This window comes from Python bivittatus, unplaced genomic scaffold (assembly GCF_059951505.1).
Source record: "Python bivittatus isolate LINGU-HERP-01145 unplaced genomic scaffold, Pbiv_v1 ctg000700_np1212, whole genome shotgun sequence".
NCBI classification, from domain to species: Eukaryota; Metazoa; Chordata; class Lepidosauria; order Squamata; family Pythonidae; genus Python; species Python bivittatus.
Window position 1 is genome coordinate 14,979,688 of NW_028277098.1, and position 23,436 is coordinate 15,003,123.

The 23,436-nt window shown below is 37.4% G+C and overlaps 1 protein-coding gene across 4 annotated transcripts in view; it reads right to left on the minus strand.

The window, feature by feature from the left end:
- KCNT2 (potassium sodium-activated channel subfamily T member 2) overlaps window positions 1-23,436 on the minus strand; it is a 221,778-nt gene that overhangs the window by 103,052 nt on the left and 95,290 nt on the right. For all 4 annotated transcript variants that reach the window (XM_088153973.1, XM_088153972.1, XM_088153971.1 and 1 more), the window contains 4 exons: window positions 20,308-20,367; window positions 15,733-15,807; window positions 14,577-14,660; window positions 13,195-13,289 (listed from right to left, as the gene is read on the minus strand). In XM_088153973.1, the coding sequence (XP_088010099.1) occupies window positions 13,195-13,289; window positions 14,577-14,660; window positions 15,733-15,807; window positions 20,308-20,367 (314 nt within the window). The remainder of the gene's footprint in view (window positions 1-13,194; window positions 13,290-14,576; window positions 14,661-15,732; window positions 15,808-20,307; window positions 20,368-23,436) is intronic.

Genomic DNA, 23,436 nt, shown 5'->3' on the forward strand with positions numbered 1-23,436 from the left:
AAAGAAATGAGAAATCCCAAAGAAAGTAATATTCTGAAAGAGTTCTGAAGTAATGTTTAACAGCCTTATGATTGAATGCACATCATAAGCCTTTGTTTAAAGAACTCTCTTGAGCAGACTTAGAATGGATCGCTTTGAAGAGTACCTAAGGGAACTCAATCTTTTGACACTATAATAACAAAGGCAGTCACATGTGGGGAAAACAAACAAATATCTTCCACTTGATCATTTCCCAAATGGTCCTGTGCAATATGCTGAACTCAGCGGCATGGAACCCTGCTTGGGATTTCTCATTGCTGAAAAGAACAGCTTTTCACAGATAATTAAAATTGTTCTCTTATTTAATGAACTCTTCTCCATCTGTATTATTTGTTAATACTTTCTTCAGGAGGATGTGGAAGATCTCTGTGTTATGACAGGGAAAGATTGATCTTTAGCTGCTCAGTGGATGGTGGAGCTGAAACAGCTGGGCCTGGAATGGGTATTTTCAAGGATCCTAAATCTTCTTTCCCCACTCCAATAATCAGGTAGCAATTTAGAAATTATGCACATACTGGAACTAATAAGTGAATTATTTAGAGTTGCCTTTTCAAACAATGTTTTTACAAGTGGCTTACAATCAATATCATATAAGCATTTTAAAATAAGTATCTAAAAACAGCAGCACAAAATAGCATCTCAATATGCCCTATTACAAGAAGTCCCCAACTGTTTTGGCCAGAGGGCAATTTGGAATTTTGAGAATGCATTTTAGGTGCTATGTCTGCCATTGGAAGAGAGATTGACCAGTCATAAAATATTAACTATGGTGCCATAACCAATCCCAAAACAAGTCAGGTGTCAGAGATATGGGAGGAAGTTCAGGGAGTTATCTACAGGCACACTGGTATATATGGTACTATCTTGAGGAGCCTAGGTATACAATTATAATAAATCCATCAAAAGAATCAAAAGAGCTGCTAGACCACAAAAAACTAAAACACCAGAAATAAGGATAAGTAGAAAACACTAGCAAGCTGGGAAGGATCTGGATGGCAATCAGGCTGGCCAAAGAGCAGATGGCTAATATTTTACTAAAAAGACATGAAAAACTCCTTACACCCTCTTAATTTCCATGAATATTTATATTTTGAAGAGAAACTTTGTCTCTTAATAAAGGGTAAAATTATTATAAGCTACAGTGAAATAACAGAGAAAGCTGGAGAACTGTGCATTGGATGAAAAAGGGAATAATCCTAATGTCTAAAATTAGTCACTGTCTGAACTTTGGAATATTGAGTCATTGTTTGCTGGATTTTTATCTACAGTAGTTCCCGTAAAAAAAAAAAAAAAAAAAGTATTTCCTGAATGTAAGGTTAAAGTTTGCCTACAAAGTTGGGCAAATCACGGCACAGGATATAGCAGCAAAACTTTCCTGTTTAGAACTGCTGTTTTACTTCTGGTACAACCCACAGAACTTGGCTTCCTCTGTGTAGCGTTAACTATGGAATTGGGTTTTAGTAGAGATATGTGGGGGCATGTAATTCATGCCTTTCTGAACAGCTGATGGAGAATAGCTGTTCATTTGACTCTCATTACATGTAAGAAATGCACCCTTCTGTGCTGCACTATCCTTGTGGAATTCCTTTTTCACAAGATCCATTTGAGGTCCATCTCTGAACACTTTTAGGAGTTGACCAAAGTTCCATCTGTTCATTTCAGAATGCTTGATTCTCAGTGGCTAATTTAAAATGACTGTCATGTTTCTTCTCACCCTTCACTATACTACTTGGAGAGTGATTTCCTTACAGCTGCAGTTATTCACAGCCTCTTACCTAACAATGGCACTGATTTTTAAAAAGGGTGTTCTAAAAAGGTAAAACTAGCTGTGGAAGATCTCAAAACTGAAAAGATACATTAAACATTACAGTGGGAGGCACAACTTACAGCAATTTCTCTTTCATCCCATTTAATTCTCCATGGTCAGCACTCCAAGTTTGAAATGTCTAAAATTATGGAACGACATAATATTGTAGAATGTTCTGTAGCCTAATATGGAACAAAAAATGTTCTGATAAAAAGAACATTCATGGTGTTCTACAAGCCCTCAAGTCTTACAATTTTGGGGAAACTGTATAAGGTAAAGGACATCTCTGACAGTCTTCATTGTGATTGTTCATTATCTTTCCAGCCTCAGGGTCTATTTTACTATGACTCATCCAGGCAGAAAACTTCAAAGAGCCAGGCTGCTATTTCATTTTTGCTTGGATTTTGTTGTTTATTGTATAATAACCTGACTTTAATATTGATTTATTTTAGTACTGATCTAACATTTCAAACTGATATAAGGTATTCCAATATGCAGATTTATATTAATGTTTTTAAAACTTTTAAAACTAATGTTTTAATGTTTGTAAATTTTGTTTTTCTATATTCTTTTTATTCTTTTCTTGTCCCCCCCTCCCCTTTGGACTTAATGAATGCATTAATAAATTAGGGAAAAAAAATAAAAAATGACAAAGGAATACTTAAGCTTCTTGGAATGCAATTCCCACAGAGAGGCAGAAAATAATACAGTAAACAACTACACCATAATATTATTTTTCAGAGTAAAGAAGGCAAGCTAATGGCTATTTAGCAAAACTCCAAAATACAATTATGCAGCACAATATGAATGGGTTGTTGTTGTTGTTTAGTCGTTAAGTCGTGTCCGACTCTTCGTGACCCCATGAACCATATTGCGCCAGGCCTTCCTGTCCTTCACTGCCTCCCTGAGTTTGCTCAGTTTCATGCTCATTGCTTCAGTGATGCTATCTAACCATCTCATCCTCTGCCGTCCTCTTCTCCTTTTGCCTTCAATCTTTCCCAGCATCAGGGTCTTCTCCAAAGAGATCTCTCTTCGCATTAGGTGACCAAAGTATCTGAGCTTGAGCTTCATTATCAGTCCTTCCAATGAACAATCAGGGTTAATTTCCTTTAAGATTGACTGGTTTGACCTCCTAGCAGTCCAGGGGACTCTCAAGAGTCTTCTCCAGCACCACAGTTCAAAGGCATCAATTCTTCAGCGCTCGGCCTTTTTTATGGTCCAGCTCTCACAGCCATACATTACTACTGGAAAAACCATAGCTTTGACTATGCGGATCTTTGTTGGCAAGGTGACGTCTCTGCTTTTTAATATGCTGTCTAGGTTTGCCATAGCTTTCCTCCCAAGGAGCAAGCGTCTTTTAATTTCATGGCTGCAGTCTCCGTCTGCGGTGATCTTGGAGCCCAAATAAATGAAGTCTGTTACTGCTTCCATTTCTACCCCTTCTATTTTCCAGGAATTGATGGGTCCAGATGCCATGATCTTAGTTTTTTTAATGTTGAGTTTCAAGCCAGCTTTTGCACTCTCCTCTTTCACCCTCATCAAGAGGCTCTTTAGTTCTTCTTCACTTTCTGCCATTAGGGTGGTATCGTCTGCATATCTGAGGTTGTTGATGATTCTCCCTGCAATCTTGATTCCAGCTTGTGATTCTTCCAGCCTGGCATTTCTCATGATGTACTCTGCATATAGGTTAAATAAGCAGGGTGACAGTATACAGCCTTGTCGTACACCTTTCCCTATTTTGAACCAATCGGTTGTTCCATGACCGGTTCTGACTGTTGCTTCTTGGCCCGCATACAGATTTCTCACGAGACAGGTAAGGTGGTCTGGTACCCCCATCTCTTTAAGAATTTGCCACAGTTTGTTGTGATCCACACAATCAAAGGCTTTTGCATAGTCAATGAAGCAGAAGTAGATGTTTTTCTGGAACTCTCGTGCTTTCTCCATTATCCAGCGAATGTTGGCGATTTGATCTCTAGTTCCTCTGCCTCTTCGAAACCCAGCTTGTACATCCGGTAGTTCTCGGTTCATGTATTGCTGAAGCCTAGCTTGTAGGATTTTGAGCATAACCTTGCTAGCATGTGAAATGAGTGCAATTGTGCGATAGTTTGAGCATTCTTTGGCATTGCCCTTCTTTGGAATTGGAACGTAAACTGACCTTTTCCAATCCCGTGGCCACTGTTGCGTTTTCCAAACTTGCTGGCATATTGAGTGCAGCACTTTAACACCATCATCTTTTAGTATTTTAAATAACTCAGCTGGAATACTGTCATCTCCACTAGCTTTGTTGTTAGCAATGCTTCCTAAGGCCCACTTGACTTCACTCTCTAGGATGTCTGGCTCAAGGTCAGTGATCACACCAGCGTGGACATCAGGGACATTAAGATCTTTCTTGTATAGTCCTTCTGTGTATTCTTGCCACCTCTTCTTAATCTCTTCTGCTTCTGTTAGGTCCCTGCCTTTTTTGTCCTTTATCATGCCCATCTTTGCACTAAACGTTCCTTTCATATCTCCAATTTTCTTGTAGAGATCTCTAGTCTTCCCCATTCTATTGTTTTCCTCAATTTCTTTGCATTGTTCATTTAAGAAGGCCTTCTTATCTCTCCTTGCTATTCTCTGGAAATCTGCATTCAGTTGCTTATATCTTTCCCTTTCACCCTTGCTTTTCGCATTCCTTCTTTCCACAGCTATTTGTAAAGCCTCATCAGACAGCCATTTTGCTTTCTTGCATTTCTTTTTCTTTGGGATGGTTTTAGTTGCTGCCTCCTGTACAATGTTACGGACCTCCGTCCATAGTTCTTCAGGCGCTCTGTCTACCAAATCTAATCCTCTAAATCTATTCATCACCTTCACTGTGTACTCACAAGGAATATGATCTAAGTCATACCTGAGTGGTCTAGTGGTTTTCCCTACATTCTTCAATTTAAGCCTAAATTTTGCAGTAAGAAGCTCATGATCTGAGCCACAGTCAGCTCCTGGTCTTGTTTTTGCTGTCTGTATAGAGCTTCTCCATCTTTGGCTGCAAAGTATATAATCAATCTGGTTTCGGTATTGACCATCTGGTGATGTCCATGTGTAGAGTCGTCTCTTGTGTTGTTGGAAAAGAGTGTTTGCTATGACTAGCTTGTTCTCTTGACAGAACTCTATTAGCCTTTGCCCTGCTTCATTTTGTACTCCAAGGCCAAACTTGCCTGTTATTCCGATTACTCCTTGACTTCCTACTTTAGCATTCCAATCCCCTATGATGAAAAGGACATCTTTTTGGTGCTAGTTCTAGAAGGTGTTGTAGGTCTTCATAGAAGCGGTCAACTTCAGCTTCTTCAGCATCAGTGGTTGGGGCATAGACTTGGATGACTGTGATATTGAATGGTTTGCCTTGGATACGCACTGAGATCATTCTGTCGTTTTTGAGGTTGTACCCCATTACTGCCTTTCCCACTCTCTTATTGACTATGAGTGCAACTCCATTTCTTCTAAGGGTTTCTTGCCCACAGTAGTAGATATAATGGTCACCCGAATTAAATTCACCCATTCCCGTCCATTTCAGTTCGCTGATTCCCAAGATGTCGATGTTCAGTCTTGTCATCTCATGTTTGACCACATCCAGCTTGCCTTGGTTCATAGATCTTACATTCCAGGTACCTATACAATATTGTTCTTTACAGCATCGGACCTTCTTTTCGCTTCCAGATACATCCACAGCTGAACGTCCTTTCAGCTTTGGCCCAGCCGCTTCACTCTTTCTGGAGCTACTTGGAATTGCCCTCCGCTCTTCCCCAGTAGCATATTGGACACCTTCCGACCTGAGGGGCTCATCTTCCGGCGTCATATCTTTTAGCCTTTTAACATTGTTCATGGGGTTTTCTTGGCAAGGATACTGGAGTGGGTTGCCATTTCCTTCTCCAGTGGACCACATTTTGTCAGAACTCTCTGTCATGACCTGTCCGTCTTGGGTGGCCCTGCACGGTATAGCTCATGGCTTCACTGAGTTACGCAAGCCCCTTCGCCACGACAAGGCAGTGATCCATGAAGGGGAATATGAATGGGACAGAAACATAATTTTAGTATTTTTAATTGAACAACCACATTGCAGGCACAAAAAATGAATAAGCAACAACAAAAAAATCATACTAAAAAAACCCTTTCATCTGATATGACATAATATATTGCTCTTTGTGAGTGAACTACAGTTGTCCCACTTGCATCTTCATCTGTAGCTGGTTCTAAATTTTGATACACCACCCATTACTACTTTTTGTCTCTCTACCTTTTGGCAAGGTAAGACCACAAGGTTTTTTTGTTTTTTTTTTAAGGAGGTAAACATGGAGAGGAGCTTAAAATGCAACCCAAATAGTAGCAATATATGATGCTTTCCTGTAACTGCATCTCACAACATGTACAGTATGAAGAAATATTGTGGAGAGAGGAAACCAACCCCTACTAATGGCATTTTTTAAAAATAAGACAGCTTTATTACTGGGGTTGATGGGACTAATTTCATCATCTTCGGATTTCATGACATGCAGGGAATTTGCACCTTTGCTGCTCAAGTATCTGGATCTATTTGTTTTGGAACATTAATTGCCAAAACATTCCCAAATAATTCTATCCTCAATCCTAAATATTTAGGAAGACCTATGTCTTACAAAGCCAATACTGTTTGGGAATGTTAAAAGACTGACACTATTTAGAAGAAGATGACCAGCAGCAAGACGGATAGACTCAGTTACAGTGGCAATGAGTACACCATTGGAAGACCTGAAAGACCAGGTTAGGGACAGATCAGAATGGAGAAAGTTTATCTATGTGGTCGCTGAGAGTTGACAATGACTTGATGGCATATAATCAATCGATCAATTTGATAATTTGCAACCCTGCATGGGCACAGCAAAACAAAGCACTGCTGTAAACATCTAGATTTAGGTACTCTGATACTATAAAATGGAGTTGGAAGACAATCTTGTTAGAGAGCAAAGCTCTGTTCTGGTACTATTTTTATTTCAGTGTACATTTGGCAAAGAAAAGGGGCTGTAGAAGTCAAAACTTTTAACTGGTATCTTCCTACATGCATTATCTTGCTTCTGTTCACTCGGTGTATACTCCTATTCTAACCAAAGAACAAGTTTCTGCCTGCCTATCCTGCTGCTTTACTTGAAAAATCAGACATATAAATTGGATTCAGTATGTCATTTTGACCTAAAACTATTATGAAATTGCAGTTTCACTGCCTAGCAAACGATTCATGAAAGCAAAATACAAGTCTTCAATGTTTTTCTGTGGTTTTGTCAGCAGTAGTAAGCACTAAGTAACAGCAAAAGTACAAAATAATAGTATTTACTACTACTTTTAAGAGACGTTATTGATGATGTGCTGTTTTTAGATATACACTAATGAAAACGGCTTGCCTTTTGCGAGCACAGATGCAGTCCATATAGCTGGTTTAAAAACAACAAAACTTTCTCCAGCTATATCATGCCCCTTTGGCTGTTCACAATCTAGAAAGCAAGATTTTCAATTATTCAGAATATATGTTTATTGCAATGAGTAAGGTGTTAGGTTACAGAACCCTGGGAATTGTCCGTGCATATCTTGGCCCTTTTTTATCAGTGAGTACATTAAGCAGGTTTTTTTTATTGCCTTTGATCTTTCTTCTAACTGTGTTGGTTTTATGGGGAGGATACCAATTTCTACTACAAAAATGTTGAACTATACATCTTCAGTAATATTTTGAAAATGTCCATTTTCATCTCTAGGGTCAAAAAATTCCACCAGAAAGTGAAAGTTTAATAGGTTGTTCACACTGTTATAGTTATGAACAATAAGGAGGAGGTTATGCATAGATGCGCCTAGTCCCATTTTCAGAATCTCATTCAAAGGTGTTAACAGCAGTTTTCTTTCTGCTAATTTAATTGGTAGGGAATTCAGTCCAATATTGTGTTCAGTTTCTTCATTGATGGGATCTGTTGTGGAAATCTTGTATTTCTTTTGGCAAATTTATGAAGTAGAAGCGACCCTTCCCACCTTAAATCCCTTGCTTTGGAATCTACGTTGGTCTTCCATTCACATGGGGAGGAAGTAATTTCTCTCAACTCTATCAGTAAAACTCCATGGTATTCCTGAGAATTACCCTACGTGTAAGCTACTAACAGTAAAGAGCACAGGTAAATACAGAGAGGAAGACACAGAAAATCATCATTCTGTCTTATATAAAGTCTTATGTTTACATAAGTGAAGTTAGAATGCAGCCCTTAGCAAAGACTTAACAAGCAGTGTGCAAATATATGGCTTTTTTTTCAGGCTTGGCTCTTCTTCAGCAAACAAACAAACAAACAAAGGCATGATGGAGCCTTCATGGCAATGCTTTCTCTACATGCTATCATAAACTGTTCTCACACTTTGGAATGTAACAGGTCATCATTTGTAGGGAGGACATACTATGTGAATAAGCTCACTGGGCTTTTGCAAACTGATTTTGTATTGTAGTCTGCAGAGCACAGAATGTAATCTTCTAATATTGAATTCTACAGCCTTTCCAGAATGCTTGGCATTCACTTACTGATTATGTTTCTAGGCTACACAGGAATATAAAAGTTGTCTTATTGTGTGCCAGACACTAAGGTCCATCTACAGAAGACTTTATCAGCCCTATTTAGAACTTCAAACTTGCAAAACAGGTTATTTACCATTAAGCTGTAGCACTTGCATCTGTTACATAGCAATACTTGAAGAATGACACCATATTTCTCCATTGAATTGTGTTGTACGGTACATAGATGTTAACAATTTCTCGCTAAATCCATGTGTCTTATTAATAAATCATATATTACATTCATTAATTCCTTCTAAACCAATACTTAAAGACCAGCTGAATTCTAGCATTGCCTATATATACTGAAGCTTTTTCTTACTCCATTATGGGGTTTTGGTGCTGGTGGGTTTTTTTTTTTCTTTGCATCTTCGAGACAGTTTTTGACTCCTGGCATCTGCCCGGACTAGTCCCTGCAATTTTCTTGGCAAGGTTTTTCAGAAGTGGTTTGCCATTGCTTCCTTACTCGGGTTGAGAGAGACTGACTGGCCCAAGATCACCCAGCTGGCTTCATACCTAAGGAGGGACTAGAACTCATGGTCTCCCTGTTTCTAGCCTGGTGCCTTAACCACTAGACCAAACTGACTCTCATTATGGGTTTTAGGGGAGGAAAAATGAAGAAGTTTATTGCTGTACATGATGTCTTACAGATTTGACAACCAGTGGGTGTACAAAGTTGCCTAACCTCTGGGAAGCAAGGGTTGAGATGCTTGGCAAGCAAGGCAAAGACTACTTGCTGTGCCTAACTTACCAGACACTAGATCAGGCAGAATTAAATGAATCTCCAGAACTCCAACGTCATTCTCATGTTTGCTCTTTGGAGTAGACAAACAACTCCTGGATTTCTGAGTAGTGGAGTCACACATGACTTCACTGACTGCTAAGATTTGGACAATGAATGTGGCACAAATAAAGTGTTGTGAAGTTTCTAATTAATGACTTTATTATATCAAACTATACATATAACTGTGTTAACAATGTCATACTGTATAACATTAAGCACCCCCACTCAAGGGGGAGGCCTGGAAAATTATGTCATAATGAGAGCATTTCCTCCCAAATGACCAGAATTTTGTGAATATGTTGGTTCACAAGCCTGAATAGATAGGAAAGCCAACAGCAATCTCACATTCTCCTAGAAGAAACTGTGTAGAGACATCAATTAGCCACTATTTTGCACCACTGGAGCTCAAGCTGCTCTATAACCATAGTCTACCTGCTACCCAAGAAGCCCCATCTGAAATAATTCTATGAAGGATTGTATATTATGTAAATATCACAACTCCTCTGTGACATTATCAAAAATAAGGCATGGTTATAAATGACAATTATTTGAGTAATCTAAGCAAGATGGAAGAGACTTCAAACAGATATTAATCCCCAATGCACATTTAATGAAATCCAAAATAAAGGCTGCTTCATTCAAAACCTGTGATAAATACATTGGGTGAACACAAAGCAAATTGTTAGGAAAGATGTTCATATAATTTACTTTAATAAATCAGAGACCGTAATAGACAGTGAAACTAGTTTTCTCTGTCAGTAAAATAAAACCCCATTCCTGATACAAAACAGATAACATTTTAAATCCCAGTTATTCTTTGAAAATTTTGTCATATTAATCTTTCTTGAACATATTGGAGAAATAATGTATATTATTTAGAATATACATGTTTGAAAGTACAGAAAAGATATAAAGTAAAGATGCTAGTGTAATGAATGAAGAACAAACTTGCAGTCTTCGCATATAAATCTTTCCTTTCCCTCAGTGCATGCTATTAGGCATAAGGGAATGAAAAAATACAAGTCAGAATTCCTGAGATGACATATGATAAATATTTTGAATAATTTAGAGTGCTATATAATTGTTGAATCATAATTGAGAAATGATTAGTCAGCTCCAATATTCCATATCATAAAGTTTTAAAACAATATTTCAAACATGGAACACAGCAGCAGAATGGAGCATATAAATAAAACTAGGTTAATTGGTGACCTGCAAGTAGCTACAACTGAGATGCCTCCCTCAGAGACCTTCGTCCAACTATTTTCATCATAAAATTGTATTTTGTAACATGACATAAGAACAAAATGATTTACATTTTATCACTTCATGTACTGCATGGACCATATTGTCTGGTTAAACTAAATTAAACTTTAATTTATTTAAATGAAATCAAAATTAGCTTTTATTATGTTTTATTAGATTAAAATCCTACTCTTAATTGAGGAATACCAGATAGCTTACACAGGTATCCCCTTTATTTTATTCACAACAAGAACCTGGTGAGGTAAGTTGGGTTAAGTGTATGCTACTGACCCAAAGTCCAGTGAGTTCCCATCACTGGCCTTGAACCTAAATGAACACCGTAACTTCTACACCACACTCGGTCTTGTATCTTTTCCTTAGCTCTGCCTAGTTCTTCATCCTGGGCCCAGCTTACTATGTGCCATTATATTCCGGTCCTGTTCAGAACCTCATAGAGTGGAAAAAATGAAGTAAATAGTAAGAAAATATCAGATCTGTTAGCTTGTTTTTGGGGGAAAGCAGCTCCTGGCATTCCATTCAAAATGCCGTTTTGCCAAATGTGCATTTTTCTCATGTTTATATATTTGTAACAAAGTAATGGATGAGAGAGGGAGAGAGCATAATATAGTGATAAAGGTTGGGGTCTCCCTGGGCCCCTGAATTTATGATCCAGATATCAGTGGAAAATTGACATTGAAACAAATTGTCCTAAGTAGAATTTCATAATGGCTAAAACATGAGGTTGTCGTTCTAAAGTGTCATCAATTAAACTTGGCTATTAATTTATTTACTTGCAGTTATTTTTTTTTCTAAAATATGACTGGGCAGAACTCTTGAGTCTTTATATCATGTTTCAGGCAGAGAACAGTTCTTTTTTAAGCTAAATATGTTTAACCAGGCCATTTTTTCCAGGCAATTTTTCCAACTATTCTGATTTATGTGTTTGCTTGATTTATACTTCCTTTATTTCATACCATTTAAGATGGTGCACATAGTGCTCCCTCTACCTATTTTCCCCACAACAACAATTCTTTGAGGTGTGTTTGGGTGAGAGAGAGTGCCTGGCCCACAGTTACCCAGCTGGCTTCCATGCCTAATAGAGGACTATTCGTATCAGTCTAGGTTGCTCTCTAATTGATTTATTTGTTTACATATTAGCTTGTTTGTATTTTAGGAAAAAATGGAGTGTTAAGTACAGCTCTGAGTTTTCTAGATCAATGCACAATGTCCACATGAAACCCACTTTGATTAAGCTGCTTTTTGCAACAAATTTTCAAACAAACAAACTGACATAGAAAAGTATCTGAGTGTGAATCCTCTTCTATTTCCTCATTAATAGTTGATGGAAAAGAGGTGAAATATAAGGTACCTGGAAGGTGGGGAGACTTGGTCTCTTGACACAGAGTATCTCCCTCTGTTTTTATGCAGATGATTAGACTGTGATCAGAATACAAACTAGAATATGGTCAAGCAACTGCCAGTCTACAGTGCTACCCAACCACACTGGCACTTGTCTCTTGAGACCTCTGATTCTCCCTTGTTGCCTTGGCACACGTTCATGCCACTAAGCAAGAATCCAGGGCTACCCATGTATTAAGGCATGAAGCAGTAAAAGTAATATAAGCTCTTACAAAAATTATTTCACAGTTGCCTGGCAGACTATAACAATCAGTATATGTAAGCAATTATCCAAAATATTAATATTTACTAGTGATTATTTAAAGATATAAATGCAGTAATTAAAAGATTCAAAGGAACAGCAATATAAACAAAAGGGAAATCAACAGAGGACTGTTTTAAGGCATGTGATTTCAATTACCATTATAGACAACTGCAAACTGCTTTATTTCCTTAGCTAACAAGTGTGTCATTGGTATTTTTGTCGGTATTTAGTCTATTTTTTCCCCATTCTACAAGGGCTAGAACAAGACCAGAATAAAATGGCACATAATAAGCTGGTATCTGCAGATGCAGAAGGCAGCAATAATTGGTGTAGGTCAACTTGCCATTTTCTTCATCTTTTCCTGTCAGTTACAAAACACAGGCTGAACCTGAACATAATGTTCCCTTGCAAGCAGCACTAGCTTCCTTATCAGTCATAGATTTGAGATTGCTCTCGGATATTTTTGTTTCCCGCAATCAAGAAAGGGAAGACTTAGGAAGAAAAGGAGACATGCTTTGTAATATTGTATCAGCCCTTGGCAATTATCCTATAAAAGGAGTGAGATCAAAGCCCTTAAATACTAGAAATGCAAAATGGTGTGGTTCAGTGTTTTATAAAGGTTTGAAAAGAAAGCATGTTAAAAGTTCATCAGTTTTAAGACTCATATTTGATTTCAGGATTTATGCTAAATCATAAGGAGAAATGAGTTTTAAAATATTGAAAAACAGATATAATAACCAAATCTGTCATGTTTCCTTAAGCCTTTCAGTATTGTGATTTATAATATTTACCTCTGTCTCAATGTTAGGGGTGTATAAAGAATAGCTTCCCTCCTGCACCAATTCCTTGAGAAAATATACAGTCAGTTTTATCTCCCGCTTGATTAAGAGAGTATGTATTATTACCTGAACTGTAATGCTTTCATATAATGGAGATTATTTACATATTCTTTCCTACTATTCCTTCCTCTTAGTGTCATTATTTATTTTCTTAAACAGGACAAGCTTAGAACTGTCCTGAAATAGCACAGTTCAGGAATTACAGCAGTAATAATATAACTACATGGAACTTACCATGTAAAGATAAGACACAGCAATGTAGATATTAAAATCAGAACTTGGTTAAACATTGCAGACTGTGTGCGCTGGATGGCTCTATGAAGATCATTCTGTTCAAAATGAAAAACCCAACCAACAAACAAGACTGTGAAACCAGCTCATTAAATAAAATGTGAGGCAACAGTCAAGAAGGATGCAATTTTTTAAAATTAAAAAGGTAGTGCAGTTAAATAATGAAAAAGTTAATCAGACTTTCTGAAACCAGGTGACATCAAGGCTAACATTACCATTAAACAATACCATGCCATGCTCTTTCATTTGGAATATCAGAAAGGGGGTCAATAAACATCAACTAACTATATATGAAACCATAGTCCTTAAAATTATATTCTAGCTTAAGAAATAAACAAGAAGACTTTTGATTCAGAATGAGAAACAGTGGGTAATATAACTTCAGTTTTACAATCTGTACATGATAGGAAATGGAGCACAAATTCTGCATATTTTGCATCTTCTGGAGGGCCAAGGGGCAAAATCTATAGAACAAATTACAACAGTCCAACTAGCAGGAAGTCATTGTATGGATAACAATAGTTTTATCTGTGACCGAGTCACAATAAATCTGTAATGCACATAATAACTACTGTTATTCCTACTTAGTAGATGGAGAATCAACCCTAAAAATTAATCGGCTTCTCAATAAATTCACAATTCAAATGAAAATTCTTGAACCCATGCTAATGTTTGTATCACATTTGCCTAGATTACAACAGCACCGAACTTGAAATTTGCAGCATATTTTAAAAATGGAGCAGCATTATGCCTTTTAATAAGAACTTTTGCTGCCCATTTTTAGTCCCATTCTTATTTTTCAAATTGACTGCAAGCCTCCAAGCCAAGTATATTAAGCATAAATAAGTATGGTTCTTTGGCCATTTCCCCACACTCTTTTCTTTTCTCCCACCCCCCCCCCCATGTTCTGCATAACAGCATAGTATAGAAGCCAAGTATAATTGGTCTTTGTCAAACTGGGACGTGAAAAGATCCTCAGCTGGAGGTTGGAAAAAAAACAATCCAATGAATCAAAGGAATTAATGCTGGACCAATAGTTTTATTATCAAAATAGATAACACATTTGGATTCCTAAACTAGCTATATCACATGAAGATAAAACAGAAGATTGAAAATCCCAACAATACAACAATTTCAATGTTCAAAAAGCAAATAAGCTAACATATCTGAAGTTAAGCCAATTTATTCCCATGAATTTACAATGGCTTGAATGCAAATGCCATGGTTTAAGTGGACTATAGAACACACAGTTTCTTTTTGCATTGACGCAGAAAATATGAATTCTTTCCCCTTCAAACAAATCTCATCTACTTTGTCATACTTACAATCATATTCTCCAAAGCATGCTTGGCAAGCCAACAATTTAAAAACACTGGGATAAATAAATTTCTTAATGCAGGACAGAAAATCTAAAGAAAAAGACACAACATATTATATGTATCCTCCAAACATTCGTTTAATGTAATTGCATCCAAATACAAGGAAAAAAAAGAGGAAATACATCTAATATGATTAAATTTCATGTAGCTGTGTTTTTTTTTGCTAGACAACAGCAAAGCTAGCAAAACTACAGGCAAAAATTCACCTGAGCAGGGACAACTTTGATATTTGATATATTCTCTTACAATCCCAATTCTTACTTAAAGTTATTGTCCTGATACCATCACCAGAAACTTATTTCTGAAATGAAGCTTACTTCTAAGCCAAAATAAGTAGAACTGAATTATCAACGGGATAACAACTGCTATTTGTGCCTCCCTAAATTTAATTGTAGTTTGCTTGCTTGACTTAGGACCAAGAAATTTATAGTCTATAGGTGTATGTATGTGTGTGGGCATGCCTGCTGGTGAAGATGATGATTAAAAAAAAGGTTCCATACGGCACATTTGATGCTAGGAGTTGTACAAAATGAACAGCAGATTTCAGATTTACAAGGGCTTACTTTCTTTTAAATTGAATTCTGAGATCCATCAAACAGAATCAACTGCAAGAGACATGTATCACAAGTAATCTTTTCATTCTTCAAGGATCACACATGATAAAAGATGGCTTGGAAGGCACAATCTATATGGCAATGGGATTAGCGGATGAAAAATGTTTTTTCTTTTGCTATTACTAGCAATGAGAAAACAGCATTCCTATCTGCAATGGAACTGCCTCCCTAATCTCAGATTCTTATACAAAGAGTTGCCTCAATCTCTACTATGTAACTAATAAGTAATCAATTATTCTGTGGGAAAAATGAATGAGGCTTCCTGAGGACTAGAGAACACAAGTCATCTGTCCATGATTAAAATGAAAAAGCAAAAACAAAAGTCAAGAAATTTGTACTGAGCACCAGAATCGAATGGACCTCAAGGTTTTTCTGCAGATTCAAAGAAAACTTTGCTCCAAAGGTTTTTCATTTCAGAAATACAATTTTCCAGTCCTTTAGTTACTCGTTCTTTCCCTCTCACATAAAAATAATGGATAGAAACTTACTGTAATGATGAAAGGAATAGCATTGATGATTTCCAGCAGAAAAGGAATGCGTACAACTTGTTCCCATATGTTTCCCTTTTAAAGATCAAAGTAAAATGAAATACAACACTAACAACCAGCAGTGATTTTTTTTTTCATATAACTACTGTGATTCATCATAGGTGATACTTAGCAACATATTTATATATGGTTCACTGAAAAATTCAAAATTCTTATTATGCAAAATAGAGTATATTAGCTATGCATAGCAAATCCTTTTTAGAAGGAGTTGTAGTAATGTAAAGTTTAACCAGATGTAAACCAATCAGCTCTGTCTTCAGTCCAGCTTAGCTTAATATTCTCCAAAGAGTTCTATTTCTTGATATCTACATGTAGATGTCTATGTTGAGTTTGTTCATGCATATTTGTGTGTGTGTGTGTGTGTGTGAGCATATTTCATGTATATATTTCATGTATGTGTATAAACAACCAATATACCGATGTTTATGTTGCACACAAAAATGGCCAAGATATGTGTGCCTCTGTATTTGGTATACATAGGCATTAATTATGAATATAGACTTGCATATGCATTAATGGAATCTATGAAACCATGTTCAGAATAAAGTTTCAGTCAAAAGACATTCTCAGTATCATCTGAATATTATTTGCAGTTAGAAGTACAAGTATTATTATCAGTAATTTCATCTCCATTGGAGATACAAAAGGGACTATCAGTTTCTTGAGTGGAATAATTTCTGATACAGGAAACTCCCCCCCCCTTTAAACTTAAACGTCTACTATATTATATTGTCTATAAACTGTAGTATTTTAAGGAATACAGGTAATTCCACACAACAGGGACCGGAAAATTCTTTGTTAAGCGGTGCCATCGTTAAGCGAGGCATGATGCAGTCGTTAAGCGAACCATGTGGTCATTAAGCAAATCATGCAGTCAGTAAGTGAATCACATGGTTTCCCATTGAATTGGGTTGTTGGAAGCTGGCTGTGAAGGTCACAAATGGCAATCACGTGACCCTGGGACGCTGCAACTGTTGTAAATACATGCTGGTTGCCAAGCACCCAAATTTTAATCAGATGACCATGGGGAAGCTAAAATGGTTGTAAGTGCAAGTACCAGTCATAAGTCACTTTTTTCAGCACCATCATAACACCAGATGGTCACTAAACAAATGATTGTAAGTCAAGGACTACCTGAATGTGTATTGATCCAGAGTTAAGCCTGAAGCTAAAGATGACCTTAGACTTATGTGATAAAGCATGGGACTTTTATAGCCCTAATCTAAAGTGAATGTGTTTTTAGCCCTATTACATGGTTTATTAATTATGGGTACAGATGATCCACTCAAATTTTTAGAAGAAATAATGGAAAATAATCTACATACATTACATTTGTAACATGAAATAGAAACAGAAAAGAACCATTTTCTTTATAACTACAAAAAACTATTTCAGTTAGCTGTATTAGCAAAAAATCTGAAGAAAACTCATATTCAGTTTGAATATAAGAAGCATAGATAATTCATGCTTTTTCTCACTAAGAAAGATTCCCATTTTTCATCCTCATTATTAAAAGTATAAAATGCTTCCTTATATTTAAAATATAGAGGAACACATGCATATCATAGACTCATTCAATTACACTTACAAATCAACTCTAATCAATGCAGCAACACTGTATTTTAATTTCTAGTAAGAGTGGATTAACAAAATTATATAATTGCAGCATTCTTTTTCCTAATAAGAAGATGCTGCATCTCAAGAAATACTATGTCACAGCAGGTGGCAGAAATCTGCTTGAAAAGGTAAATCAGTACCCATCAACTAATATTACTTTCTGAATGAATATTTAGGAATGAACAAAAAGGTTAATGGCATGCATGGTGTTTAGAAATATATACAGTGGGACAAAAAAGTATTTAGTCAGCCACCAATTGTGCAAGTTCTCCCATTTAAAAAGATGAGAGAGGCCTGTAATTTTCATCATAGGTATACCTCAACTATGAGAGACAAAATGAGAAAAAAAATCCAGAAAATCACATTTTTTGATTTTTAAAGAATTTATTTGCAAATCATGGTGGAAAATAAGTATTTGGTCACCTACAAACAAGCAAGATGTCTGGCTCTCACAGACCTGTAACTACTTCTTTAAGAGGCTCCTCTGTCCTCCACTCGTTACCTGTAGTAATGGCACCTGTTTGACCTTGTTATCAACATAAAAGACACCTGTCCACAACCTCAAACAGTCACACCCCAAACTCCACTGTGGCCAAGACCAAAGAGCTGTCGAAGGACACCAGAAACAAAATTGTAGACCTGCACCAGGCTGGGAAGACTGAATCTGCAATAGGCAAGCAGCTTGGTGTGAAGAAATCAACTGTGGGAGCAATAATTAGAAAATGGAAGACATACAAGACCACTGATAATCTCCCTCGATCTGGGGCTCTACACAAGATCTCACCCCGTGGGGTCAAAATGATCACAAGAACGGTGAGCAAAAATCCCAGAACCACATGGGGGGACCTAGTGAATGACCTGCAGAGAGCTGGGACCAAAGTAACAAAGGCTACCATCAGTAACACACTACACCGCCAGGGACTCAAATCCTGCAGTGCCAGACATGTCCCCCTGCTTAAGCCAGTACATGTCCAGGCCCGTCTGAAGTTTGCTAGAGAGCATTTGGATGATCCAGAAGAGGATTGGAAGAATGTCATATGGTCAGATGAAACCAAAGTAGAACGTTTTGGTCTAAACTCAACTCGTTGTGTTTGGAGGAGAGAGAATGCTGAGTTGCATCCAAAGAACACCATACCTACTGTGAAGCATAGGGGTGGAAACATCATGCTTTGGGGCTGTTTTTCTGCAAAGGGACCAGGACGACTGATCCGTGTAAAGGAAAGAATGAATGGGGCCATGTATCGTGAGATTTTGAGTGAACACCTCCTTCCATCAGCAAGGGCACTGAAGATGAAACGTGGCTGGGTCTTTCAGCATGACAATGATCCCAAACACACCGCCCGGGCAACGAAGGAGAAGCATTTCAAGGTCCTGGAGTGGCCTAGCCAGTCTGCAGATCTCAACCCCATGGAAAACCTTTGGAGGGAGTTGAAAGTCCATGTTGCCCAGCGACAGCCCCAAAACATCACTGCTCTAGAGGAGATCTGCATGGAGGAATGGGCCAAAATACCAGCAACAGTGTGTGAAAACCTTGTGAAGACTTACAGAAAACGTTTGACCTCTGTCATTGCCAACAAAGGATATATAACAAAGTATTGAGATGAACTTTTGATATTGACCAAATACTTATTTTCCACCATGATTTGCAAATAAATTCTTTAAAAATCAGACAATGTGATTTTCTGGATTTTTTTCCCCATTTTGTCTCTCATAGTTGAGGTTTACCTATGATGAAAATTACAGGCCTCTCTCATCTTTTTAAGTGGGAGAACTTGCACAATTGGTGGCTGACTAAATACATTTTTGTCCCACTGTATACTACTAAAACTCTCGTGTCTGTAACCTTCAACTGGACGAAATGGTACGTCACAGGGCAACAATTTTTGAACAAAGGTACCTCAAATGGGCTAAGTTACAGAATGCATCCAAAATCTGGAACCCATTACTCCTGTGGGATTGAAATTTGGGAAATGTGTGGCTGCTTCAGCACTACTGTGCTGCTGCATCGTCGTGATCAGCCCAGGTCACGTGATCGCCGTGGGCATATCTCCAACTTCTTTCCTGCCTCCCTTTGTCCCCTGTGCCCAATCAGCAGGCAGCAAGGCCCAGTGAGTGGCAACTGCCTGCTTTGGAAATGAGGCAGAAATCTGAAATCTCTTTTATGGCTGTGGGCATTGAGGGAAGGATAAGGGAGCGACTTTGATACCAGCTGGTAAAGTAGGGCTGGCTGGGGATTGCCAGTGGTCAACGGGTGAGCCCTCTTTCTCCCTCAAGGAAGGGAACCCTTGGGGATACCCCAGAATAGGGAGCAGGGGTGCAATTTTCCTCATGGTCTGCAGCTTCCTTTGTTCCACCTCCCCCAGCAAAGTGGCAGGCAGTTCCACTGGTCAGGTGCGGAGGAGGCGGCTTCACGGGGGTCTCCTGAGGGTTCTGAGGGGAGGGCAAATGGGACAAGCCTATATTATATGTAGGAAGGAAGGAAAAGGGAGGAAGGAATTTTTGACACCCTGCCAGCTTCCCACAAGCAAAGTCAATGGGGAAGCCAGCAACAAGTCTCAAGTCGCTCACATTTCCACTGATTTTTTGCCCTTGGTCATTCTGTTTCTCTGTTTAGGTAAGGAAATATCTCTGAAATGATGACCCAACCAGTCACAGGTTGTCTAGTGTATGTATGTATGTATGGGGAGAGGGGGAGAGAGAGAGACAGATTTATCAGGATTTACATTTATTTAATTGCTAGGGTTTTTACTGCATTCGATTTTAAAAACAGACAATTCTGCCATTATCTAAATATTATACTTGAAGACTAATTCTACTACTATGCCTAGAGTATCACACTGCAAAACACTAGATCACAATGTACTTTGACTCTGGAAGAATATTATTCTAAGTACTTACTTTATAACTGAGATAGCTCAGAAGTGTAGTTTCCAACAGACTTATTAAAGCCACTGATACCTAGAGGAATGACATGCATGTAAAATTTGGCAGTTTTTGAGGACTAAGCAAACATAGAAATATATGTATAGGACTCAAAAGCAATCAAAACTAGGTGAAAAATGAGCACAGAATTTAGTCTTCAAATTTTCAAAATCCTTTAATTTCTTAACCTGTGCCTCATTTTATAATTCAGCAGACAAATGCCTTTGCATTTTGACTATTCAAACCAACAGTCTGTTTTATGCATTCTACTTTGTTCTGTTGATTGACCAACATACATATAAACATTACCTATTTTTCCCAGCACTGTAGACATTAATCATTCAGGAACAGCTAATTTGTGAAGACTGAGTATTGATCCATACAATAAGCCAGTGCACAGAAGTGTCTTGCCATATCAGACTAAGAATGATTTTGCCCTGAATTTGATTTATTCCTGTATTCTTTTTCCAATACTGGTCATCTAAATATCTCTGGCTCTCCAGAAACATAGCATGAATATGACAGCTTCCCACTGCTGTTTGAACCCAGTTATCCGGTATTCAGAAACCTATCCTCTATTTTTATACAACATACATAAATTAACATGAACTAAAGGCAGCATTACAGAGAATTAGTGGCATTAATGTATTACAGAGAACTGTTAGAATTGTGTTTTATCAACTACCTGGGCCATCTGCCAAGATACTAATGCTTCCCAGAATCCATTCACTTCTTTGGAACTTATACAAGTTTTCCAGGTATCATAATGAAATTAATGGTAGCTGCAGAGTAGCATTCCTTGGTGGCTTATACTTATGGAACTTACAAAATCATTATAAGTCCCAAGCTGCATCATCCAAGCTGATAACTTGATTCCTGAATTAATTTGACTCTTTCCAGGTCTTAAAATACAATATGTTATAAAAGAATTTTACTCTGTCATTTCAAACTAGTACTGCCCCATTAATTTCAAAACTGCTATTAAAAACCAAACAAACAGCTTAAAATAACTGCATAACTACCAAATATTCTATGAACTGGTATTTGGAGACATATATCATTACTGAGTCTGGAATTCTAAATAAAAGATTAGCATGAGCAACTCTAATTTTAAACAGCCATCCCAAATTAATGAATGACCAGAACACCGAACAAATGCATAATCAAGATTCAGCACAGATATTACAAGTTATGAAAGTATAGAAATATCAGCAACATTGGGGAAATGTTGAAATGTCTCCAAATAAGTAACACTGATTCTAGCTGAAGTGAATCAGATGGTGCGGTTAGCATGAATGAATGCTTCATTTTGTGACGAAGTCTTCAGAATTCTAATCATTTCAACATTCTCCGTTAATTATTTAAAAGGGCCATAAAATCTTATAACAGTTGCATGCGCAGTTTATTATGGGTAATGTGTTCCTGAACCACTAGTTTTAAAGACAGGAAGTCACATCAGCTACAGAAACTACTACTGCTATCCAATCAAGAGGATGTTCCCCATTGTTCAGCAGGGTTGTTCCTGCACTCCTATCTTCATGCACTAGAAAAGATGTGAAAGAATTAGGCTTGAAGAATTTCCCTTGACCTTACAGGTAGAAGGAAATTCATTAGTACTACTACCTTCCTATCAAGGAAAAATGACATGTCTATATGCTCTGATAGGAAGTACCTTTCCATTCCAAATGTGCTCAATCATAGCAGAAGCTGCAGGGATTTTCTATATATCAGTGCCAAATAAAAGAATTAAAATAATTTTATTAATTCACAAATTGCTAGCATTTGTTTATTACTTATTATATTACTATATCAATTTATATAGCCACCCATCTTGCCATTGTGACTCAGGGTGGCAAACAGAGGAAACTCTAAGGGGAAAAAACTGATAAAAGTTATTAGTTATCAAGTATTCCAAAGCTGATACAGCAACAATTTCAAAACTATCAATTCAAGTAAATGAGATAGATAAGGGAAAAAAAACTTTCTTCCCAGATCCTTTTAAAGGGACATTAAGCGGCATTGTACAATTGTACAGACTACATAAAAATGTACTAATACATCAAAGTGGTAGACATGTAATCATAGGAAAAAAAATAATTAGCAGACAAAAGAAAAAGCCTTGTTGAAGGAAAATTAGTATGGATGCAGCAATGGTAAATCTACCTTCTAAAGTTGTTTATGAGTGACAACAGGCACATGATGGAGGTGATGCAAACACTTTATAGCTGGATTTTGAAAAGCTTCTGAGAAAAACTCAGTGGTCAAGAGATAAGAGGAACTGTTCTTTATAGACTGATAACTGAGTGGGGGGAAAAAACAAAGTGAAGTGTAGGAATAAATGAGCAATTTTCTCAATGGAATAAGAAGTAGAGTACTACAGAGATCTGTGCTGCGATTAGGGCTTCTTAATTTATTCATAAATTATCTTGACTTAGAGTAATCACACTATGCTGCCTAAATTTGCAGATGATACTACACTATTCAAGGTGATGATAATGACGAGTGTTTGTGAACAGCTCCAAAAAAAGTAAATTTAAATTGGATGAATGGGCAACCAAATGGAAAATACAGTTCAATTTGCAGTATGTAAGTGTAAAAATTAAGCATGACATGGACAAAATGGACAGGGAGAATTTCTCAAAAAGTCAGAACCAGAGATCATCCAACAAAGCTGATTAGTCTTAAATTTAGAACAACAATAACAACATTTCTCCACACAGCCCAGAATTAATCTGGAGTTCCATATTACAAAATAGGATGATGGCCACTAGCTTGGTTTGTGTCAATACTGATTGGCTCGTAGAGGATAGATCTGTCAAAGGTTATTAATGATTCAGTGCAACCTGGGTTTGGGATAGTGGGCCTCCAAATATCAGTTACAGTGGTAATAACAGTGTATAATAGTGTATAACAGTGGGAGAGCTGCAAATCTCCACTTCCTGCTTTGAGCTCCGCAGAGGCATCTGGTTGGCCACTGTGAGAGCAAAATGCTGCACAAAACTGGGCCTAGATCTGATCTAGCAAGCCTATTTTTATCTTATCTTCTTATGTTTTTACTAATACTATCCAGATTGAAGCTGTGTTATAATTAGCTCTACAGGTTAG